Source organism: Lipotes vexillifer, unplaced genomic scaffold (genome assembly GCF_000442215.2).
Source record: "Lipotes vexillifer unplaced genomic scaffold, Lipotes_vexillifer_v1.1 scaffold426, whole genome shotgun sequence".
Classification (NCBI taxonomy): Eukaryota; Metazoa; Chordata; class Mammalia; order Artiodactyla; family Lipotidae; genus Lipotes; species Lipotes vexillifer.
Genome location: NW_006779491.1, coordinates 2,561,780 through 2,570,487, shown reverse-complemented (window position 1 = coordinate 2,570,487; position 8,708 = coordinate 2,561,780). Strand labels below are relative to the sequence as shown.

At 57.3% G+C, this 8,708-nt stretch overlaps 2 protein-coding genes across 6 annotated transcripts in view; both read right to left on the bottom strand.

Moving 5' to 3' along the window:
• The window catches only part of ATP2A1 (ATPase sarcoplasmic/endoplasmic reticulum Ca2+ transporting 1), a 16,496-nt gene extending 12,930 nt beyond the window's left edge, over positions 1 to 3,566 (bottom strand). For both annotated transcript variants that reach the window (XM_007452811.1, XM_007452810.1), the window contains exons 1-5: positions 3,265 to 3,566; positions 2,919 to 2,936; positions 2,499 to 2,581; positions 1,029 to 1,133; positions 199 to 337 (exon numbers count right to left, since the gene is read on the bottom strand). In XM_007452811.1, coding sequence (XP_007452873.1) covers positions 199 to 337; positions 1,029 to 1,133; positions 2,499 to 2,581; positions 2,919 to 2,936; positions 3,265 to 3,382 — 463 coding nt within the window. In that variant the 5' untranslated portion in view covers positions 3,383 to 3,566. The remainder of the gene's footprint in view (positions 1 to 198; positions 338 to 1,028; positions 1,134 to 2,498; positions 2,582 to 2,918; positions 2,937 to 3,264) is intronic.
• A 4,050-nt stretch (positions 3,567 to 7,616) lies between these two features.
• SH2B1 (SH2B adaptor protein 1) overlaps positions 7,617 to 8,708 on the bottom strand; it is an 8,413-nt gene continuing 7,321 nt past the window's right edge. For 3 of the 4 annotated variants that reach the window (XM_007452803.1, XM_007452804.1, XM_007452805.1), the window contains 2 exons: positions 8,590 to 8,689; positions 7,617 to 8,410 (listed from right to left, as the gene is read on the bottom strand). In XM_007452803.1, coding sequence (XP_007452865.1) covers positions 8,392 to 8,410; positions 8,590 to 8,689 — 119 coding nt within the window. In that variant the 3' untranslated portion in view covers positions 7,617 to 8,391. The remainder of the gene's footprint in view (positions 8,411 to 8,589; positions 8,690 to 8,708) is intronic. The other variant, XM_007452802.1, reaches the window with a different exon arrangement.

The window sequence follows — 8,708 nt, the reverse complement described above, 5'->3', positions numbered from 1 at the left end:
TGCTGAGACTCTGATGGAGAGGGGGTGCTGTGGCCACAGTGCCCTGGGGTGACCTCCTGAGGAGTCTGGGAAGGAGAAGCAGAGACTCCACAATCCTGGCTACCTCCTGGACACTGGGGATCAGGGCCCGACCAGCCCCCAACACGCACATCTTCTTGGCCTCGAACCCATCCTGGACCACTCGTCCCCATCACTCACCAGCCACCTCCACGATGTCTCCGGGGACAATGTCCCGAGCCTTGATCCTTTGCACTGACTTGCGGTCAGCCCGGTAGACCTTCCCCATCTCTGGTTCATATTCCTTCAGAGCCTCAATGGCATTCTCTGCATTCCTTTCCTGGGGGGACAGGGTTGAGGAGAGGAGGGTCAGCAGAGGGAGGAAGGTTGTGGAATGACAGAGGACTGGTCAGGGAGGATGGGGAGGTGTAGGGATGCAGGAGCAGGGGCCAGAGTCCTGGGGGAAGTAGGGGCATCACAGAGAAGGAGGCAGGTTATGCAGTCCTGGCTCCTGGCCCAGGGGAGCAGACAAACCCCACCTGACAGTTAAGGAAACCATCACCCACAGCTGAGAACAGGTAAGGGGGTTTGGGGGAGAGAAGGAAGGAGAATCAAAGAAAATCAGAAAGCAGGGGACAGGAAAAGCAGAGGGCGGTATAAGGTAAGAGAAAGAAGTATATCAAACTAGCATTTACTGAGATCCTCCTTTATGCCAGACACAGGGCTGGGCACTTTCACACTCATCATCTTGTTCAATTTCACCACAACTCTGAGGGATAGGATTATGAGCCCCATTTTATGGATGAGGAAACTGAGACTCAGAGAGATGAAGGAACCTGCCCAGGGTTGTACAACCAGCAAGTGACAGTGGGAACACCAGTCTCCTGCCTCTTTCCAACATTCTGGTCCTTTTGCCCAATTCAGAACAAGGCAAGTCCAGGGTAAGTGATGGAGGAGAAGGAGACAGGGAGGGAGGCTGACCTCATGTCCAGTGTCAGGATGTGAAGGAATGAGGCGGGGTCAAAGCTAACCTGCCAAACCCCCACGATGGCATTGGCAATGAGGATCAAGAGGATGACAAAGGGTTCAACAAAGGCGGTGATGGTCTCTTCGCCTTCCTCAAACCAGGCCAGCACCTGGGGAGCAAGGGAAGGGAGAATAACAGGTATTAAAGCCCCTCAAGTGAGTAAGAAGAGGAAATGGAGGTGAGAACATGTGCAGGAGCAAACAGGGCAGGGCACCACGGGGGCACTGCAGCCCCACATCCCTTTAAGGGTCTACGTGCTCCACAGCTCGATCTCACATAAGCGTGGCCACTACTGTTATTCAGTGGGTGCAGGCCACCACAGACATGCGCAGCTAGGGGATTAACTGGCAATGCTTTCAGGTTTCCCTGACCAAGTTACTGGCTTGTAAATGAAGCTCAGGGGACACCCAGGCCAACTACCCCCGCAGCCACATCCATCCCGCGGGAGCCAAAACTCAGTAGGAAAAACCCTGTGGTCCTCGCAGGTGCCCAGCCCACACACGGCCCTCCCCCAACAGCCCAAGGCAGGGGAGCTCCAATTTCATGAGGGAGCAGGAGTCGGGGATAGTGTTACGGGGCCTCCTGTGCACACCCCACCCCAGCTGTTGCCTCTGCCAGGCAACAGCCTCAGGCAAATGTCAAGGAGCAAATCCGAGAAGGGAGAAGTGAGGCCCTGCCAGCTAGCACTCAGGGGTCCAAGGGGCCTCCACTAAAGACACCAGGGGACAGGGAGACTTTTTTGCCTCCAGAGTCTCGTCTTCCAGGACCATTAAGATGTTAAGAAAGAAACTCCAAAACGCAGACCGGCCTGCTGGGATGGTGTGTGCGGAGAGACCCGGCGGGGGCAGCCCTGAGGCTGTGAGGAGGAAGGGGAGAGTCAGGCCAGGTAGGTGACGAGGGGGATCCTGGGAGTTCTAGCCCTGATGGGGTGAGTGGGGAGGTGAGGCCCAGAGACAGGAGAGGCTCTGGTTCTTTGGAGTCACCCTCGCACCAGCTGCTCTTTCCCGCCTCTACGAGGGGAGTCTCTGCCTCAACCAATCAGTGTCAGGAGGGCGGGGCAGGGGCTCCAGGATGCCGCGGGATTGGTGGAGCAGTGCATGCGTCCCCGGGGCATGCTGGGAGCAGCGGTGGCCTGGGAAGAGCAGCAGCGTTGGAGCCGCGGAGCCCAGCCCTTCGGAGGGGTAACCCGAGCCCTCGGAGCCCTTGAAGCTCCGGGGGCGGGGGCGGCTTAACTTCAGTGTTTTGGCTGAGAACACCCTTAAAGCTTAAAATAAAACCTGCCTGCGGGGTGTGGGGGAGGACAGAGGAGTATACAAATCAGCGTCACCCCACCTCCCTCATTTCTGGTCTGTAGAAAAGGATGCTGAATGCTTGGTCTACAGGAGCCGATGATTTGGAGCTGCCCGCCAGCGGACTCTCCAGATCCCCCCAACCCACACTCCCAGCCTGCCCCCAGATGCCCTCCCACACTTACAAAGGAAATGCAGGCGGCCAGGAGAAGGATCCGCACCAGGAGGTCTTCAAACTGCTCTAGCACCAACTCCCACAGGGACTTCCCTGAGGGAAGAGGCAAGGGGAGGGGGCCCCCGGGGTTAAGGTCTAACGGATGAACGGCTGGGACTCCAGGTGCAGGCAGGCCATTTTGTACTGAGAAAAGGGCTGAGAGGAGCTGGCCAGGAGTCCAGAAACAGGCTCCTTAAAGTGGTGGGCAAGTTGTTCAAGGACTGGATGCCTCAAGGAGAAAGTGCCTGGAAACTTCTGCCCCCAGCCAGACTCTAACCTTTGGGGAGGAACAATTGCCCCAGGAGTTGGAAGGAAAGGGCAGGGAGAAGGGAGTGGGGCACAGAGGGGAGGAGGTGTCATTTATGAGAGCTCAGGGCTTCCAGTAACTTACCTTCCTCGGCAGGGAGCTCTGCCCAGGGAAAAAGAAGAAAAGGACATATTCATTTGGCATTCAGTCTAATGCCGCCCACACCCAGGACTTTGTGGCTAAGGTAAGAGAATCAGGCCACCAAAAGGGCAGCTGAGATTCACCAGGGTTATCCCATAAAACTTCCCAAAAATCAGGGTCTCAGTGATCCTGTTTTCTTAGTATCCTCCCCTCCGTTGCAGTCATTGGACCATGTCCTACCTCTTCCCTAAGATACCCTGGAGGGAGAGGCTCCAGGGTGTTTGAGTGTGAGTCTGTGTGTGTGTGTGTGTGTGTGTGTGTGTGTGTGTGTCCATCAAGGGACACTTACCATTGTGGCCGTATTTCTCCAGATGCCGCTTAACTTGGTCCGGGGTAAGGCCTGTAGTTTCGCTCACCCCAAAATAGGCCAAACACTCTTCTGTGGTCTTGGAGTGTGCAGCCTCCATTGTGCTCCCTTCCTGGGGGCCAGGGGGCAGTGTGTTCCTCCTGGGGGGTTCTCACACGTCAGGGGCCTTCTTCAGTGTGTCCACCTGCCTGTTTGTCTGGTTTCTTCCTTTTTCTCTTCTGCCCCCCCAAGTTAGTCTTCCCTCCACGAAGCTCTGACCCCCGTTCCACTTGCAGCAGCCAGCCACCCGCCCCAGCCCCCAGCTGGTCCTTATGAGGGAGTGGGGGGGGCCAGGCTCCCCCCTCCCCCAGATCAGGGATTGGCTGGCTGAGACTCTAGCAGGAGGGGTCAGAAGAGAGAGATAATTTCTGCTGACAGAGGGGGAACAGTGGGGCTGCAGCCTGAGATGTCACTCATGAGGGAAGCTAAGGTGGCCCCAGCCCCAGGGAAGGGGGGGCAGAGAGAGACTTCACTTTCTGTCTTCTGCTACTGAGCCCTCCCCCAACTGCCTCGACTCCTTCAGCTGCACTGAATTTCCTGTTCCAACCTCACCCCTTCCAGTTCTTCCCTTAAGCCCACTTCTCCTCTCAGGCCTTCACCGTGCCCTTTCCTCGTGTCCCCTTCCCGTCTCATCCCCCTGAACCTGCCTGTTTCTACTGCCCCAGTCTCCTCCTTTCTCACTTACCTTGTTGAAAGGGCAGCAGAGATACTCCAACCCTCAGGGAATTGAAAAGGGGGAGAACATCCCTTGGGGGCGAGAGGAGGTGGCTCTAGAGGGATGAGGGGAAGTAGGGAGGGGAGAGGGTCAAGGGGACAGGGCGGAAGATGGTAACCCTACCCTAGGGAGGGGATGCCGCAGCCATCAACAAGGGATTTAGTGTCCAGGCCCTGGTGAGCAAAGCCAGGACTGCCTGTCTCTCCCCTAACCCCCCCCTCCCCATCGCTCTAACTCAGCCACTGGGAACAGAGCCTTCAGGGCCTCGCATCCCTGACAGGGAATCCCCTCCACCAAGAAAATGGGATACCCAGGCAGCCGGGTAACCCAAGAGCCTACAGAATGTGCTGATGGCAGAGGGAGAGGGATCAATGTTTCAGAATGGGGGCAGGGGTCACCCCAAGTCATGGAATAAGGGTCACCTCATCCCACACTGTGCTCTCTTTAACCCACGGGGTTTACATGGCAGACCCCACGTGGCATGTGGTTGCACTCCGCCCTGGCCCTCAACTAGCTGTCCTCAAAGGGAGTGAGGATCGGAGCTGTGTGCTCAGGCATACCCTGGGCATACCCTGTCGGCAGAGGGCTGAGGGAAGGGACATTAAGGGGAGGGGCTCGGGGAAGCTGGATAAAGCAGAGGCTCCAGACCAAAGGAATGGACGGCGGGCAGATTGATGGGGACAGGTCTAGGGGAAATAAGGACAGTCATAGCTGGGGGAATAGAGACAGGGCTGCCAGGGTCAGAGGGAAGTCTGAGGAGCAGTGGGGAAAAGGGACAGCAGGGAGCTGGCATGCAGCAGCCAGGTGGGTGGGGGCCCAGGGCTGGGTGCAAAGCCACAAGCTGTTGCTGAGCGGCTGGCCTCAGTATCAGCTTCCTCAGAGAAGCAGCTGCTCTGAACACCCCACCCCCATCCCTGCTCTGGGATAGGGGCGTCTCTTGGTTACTACCAGCTGCGGGAGGAACAGACAAGAGGGTAGCATGGGGTGTGGGCAGGGGAGGAAAGAAGGGCAGAGAGGAGAAAGGCTGAATGAGAGAGTGGTGAGAGGTCAGTGAGGGGAAGCAGGCTTATGGCCTTGGCCTCAAGTCCTTCCTCCATCTAGGCCTCAGTTTCCTGAAATGAACAGTGAGGGGTATAGGCCACTGAAAGCGTTCTCAAGGTCGCTTCGCTGTCTGGCACTCAAGTTCCTAAGCAGACAATGGCACAGGAGACAGCGGGGCAAAGGAAAGGGAAGCCCCACTTTTGGGGGATGGGTAGGCCAGCAGGGGTGGATGGCACTGAAGGATTTAGCCCCCCATACCCATCCTTTCCTCTGCCTGGACCTGGGGGAGGGCAGCCTCTCGGGTGAGTTGAGGACACAGTGCTCCTTCCCTCTCCCTTTTCATGGGTCCAACAAACCCCTCCCTGAAGCAGAATCCTGCTGCGATGTGCGGGTGTGAGGGCTCAGACCATGGTGTGAGGTGTTGGGGGTCACATCCTCCATCTGGCCCAGCACCCACCTTCTTAGGCCAGAGTCAGGCTCAGCATCTGCCAAGCCTTTGGGTGCTGGCTGGCTTCTCCCCACCACCACCTAGAGGAGTGACAGGGCACTGTCTTAAAGGAGCAGGGATGCCCAACACGGAGAAGGGGAAGAAGACTGGACAGATCTCATCTTCAAGGGACTGGAGAGCATGAGGCCGAGGAAAGGAGGCAGGCTTTACAGGGCACTGCTGCCAACAGGGCCCTGTAAAGTTATTCATTTCTGCCTCCCCCAGCTTCCCAGAGGGGAAACAAGCCAGAGAGGGAAAGCCACCAGCCAAGAGCTGCCAAAGGCTGGGTGTGAACTGGGATGGAGGCGCGTGCTTTCTTGGAGCCCTCACCTAGGGTCTCCAGGCCCAGAGGTGGAAGGTGTTCATCCCCTCCTGAGCACTGAAGCTGAGAATGGGAGAGGTGTAGTTCTGAAGGACACAGAGATAGAGCCTGCTCAATCCCCGACCAGTTCCGAACTTCAGGTGAACCATCCATAGACAGGTTTAGAGGGAAAGTGTCTTAGGCTCCTCCAGCCAAGACATGCAAATATTGGGGGTGCGGGCAGGGACGGTGAGGAGGCTCTTGTGCCCTTCCCCGTGGCCCCCCCCCCCCCCCCCCCCCGCACATCTTCAGAAGGCAAGTCCCTGAGGGCTGGCAGGATTTAGGGGGAGGGGGGAGCTTCGCAGCACCAGTTGCTGCTAGATTAGGAGAGGATCAGGTCCTGCTTACCCTGGGGCGCCACAGCCTTCACTCGCCATCTCACTTTGAGAACACAGCATCCAGATTCCCAAACCATCCCCCTCCCTTTGCAAGGCCAATCCTATCCCCAGTCTCCTGAGGCCAAGGTTTGGGGTAGTCCCAGGGATTAGACAAAACCAGGAGAGACAGCAGGCTTCCCCCATCTAGCCCCCAGGATGGGTGGCCTGTGAGCCCAGCTGTCTCCTGTCCATCTCCCAACAGGATGCAAGGCCCAGAATAGCAAGGTCATAAGCGTGGTCATAGGGCCTCCTGGAGGTGGGGGCAGAGGCTGAGGGGCATGGAAGTGTAGACTCCACACTGCCCGGGAAGGAAAGTGAGGCAGAATGGTTAAGAGGCAGAGCTGGATGGAGGTGGGGAAGGGAGAGGGCCAACAAAACAGGTGGGATTCTTCAGAACCCAGCCCCTCCTTGTTGGCACCCACAGAGCTGGGAAGCCCAGGGGTGCCCTCGGTTGGAGGAGGGAACAGCTGCAATTCAGTCCAGAGAGGAGAGCCGGGGGGGGGGGCGGCGCAGGGAGGAGGAGATGTTGCAAACTCAAATGCTCACAGTCCTAGCTAGGCACATCATGTGAGTGAAGGGGGCTTGTGGGGATGGAGCAGATGTGGAAGGTGGATACCACATGAGGCTGGATCATCTAATTTTCAAGAGAAACCAGTAATCTGAACTTTTATGTGAAATTCAAATGGAAACATTGTCCAGGCCAAGCAAATCATGTCAGCAGCTCCAACCTAGATGAAACTTCCCATTTTACAGATAAGGATATTGAGGCCTGGAGAGGCTACACCTTGCCCAGGCCACATTGCAAATGAGAAGCAAAGGGAGGAGTGGAAGCCAGCACTCTTTATCAACTATCTGGCAGCTTCTCCGCTTGGCTCTGAGAAGGGGGTCAGTCAGCCTGCCCTTGGGTCCCTCTGGCTGCCACATTAAATCTCTCCCAACACAGCCACTGTGCCCCCAGCCCAGCCCCCCTACAATCTCTCTCGGCCTGCTTTCTCCCTAGGGTAGGAAGCCTTAGCTGAAGAATTCAGAGTGGGAAGGCTCCTTGGAGGTCATCAATCCTGCTGTTCACTGTCCCGTCCCATTAAGAGAACCTGGCTGGAGACCCCAAGAAGCACCGTTTGGCTCTGCACTTACCGCTCAAGAAACAGGACAGCCCCCCGAGGAGTGATGGGCCGAAAGCGCATGTCTGGAGAGCAACAGGGACTCAACCTGACCCAGCCCTCCAGTCTCTCAGCTCTGGTGCTCGCAACACTGAGTGGGCTGCCTTCCTGACCCACCTGTCCCAGTCCCCACTGCAAAAACTGGCCACAGCCATCACGATGGAACTGAGATAAACCCTTTTATTTATTTATGCTTCTCCATTTTGTTTAAAACAACAAGAACAACCACCTTAATATAACTGACAGCCCTTCCCCCTCACCCTTCCTTGGGCTGAGGAGTGGTTAATGGGGAAATGGCCCCCAGGGATGGGGCTGACCATAAGAGCCCCTTGGGGAGGTAATGGAGCCTGAATCCCCTGCCCAGGGGACGGGGCACCTGTAGTGTATGAACTGGGGAGTTAGCAGGGCTCTTGAACCTCTTTGTACCAACATATATGCCCTTAGCCATCAAGGGTCACGAAGCATGTGGGGAGGAGATTCCCACTGCTCCTCTATGTCCCTGCCCAGACCCAATCCCACGAACTGAGGGCTGCGGAGCAAGAAGAGTGGAGAAAGGGTGGGGTAGGGTATCTCACACGAAGGAGTACTGATTATTTATGGCTCTGGGATGGCCCCCTTCTTCTCCATCGCCCCCTAGTGGTAACTGCTGGAGCTGCAGCATCAGGGTTACCCCGGGGGCCCCACCAGATCCAGCGCCTCCCTGGGCCTCCGTCCCTGGTGCTATGGCCTCTTCCATTTCAACCACGGGGACCAGCTCAACCACGGGGACCAGCTCTTCCTGGACCCCTCCACTGCCCGCTTTCTCTTTCTCTTGCCTCTCTTTGGCTGCTGCGGCTGTTGCTGCCGCCACTTCTGGCGCCCCCGACGCCTCTTCTGCCCCAGGATGTGGGGGATCTGTCCATGAAGGGGGTTCAGGGGGCTGGGGTGGGTCATGGGAGGTGCTCGGTTCTGGATAGGAATGGTAAGAAGACAGACTGATTGTGGAGGGAGGCAAGCTCTTGTAGCAGCCTCCCCTTCACTCATCCCCCCAGGAGCCATGTGCTATCTCCCCCGTATCCCATCTCCTGAGCAACCCCCATCCATGGAAGATGGATCATGGGCGGCGGTGAGAGGAGGACCACACTTACACACAGTCACTCGCTCCGAAGGGCATGAGGGTGGAGGAGGCATCGGGGTAGCATCGATCTCCCTCGCACACCCCTGCATGGCTCCCGGCCTGCTCCCGGCCTGGGGGGGGGGGGGGGGA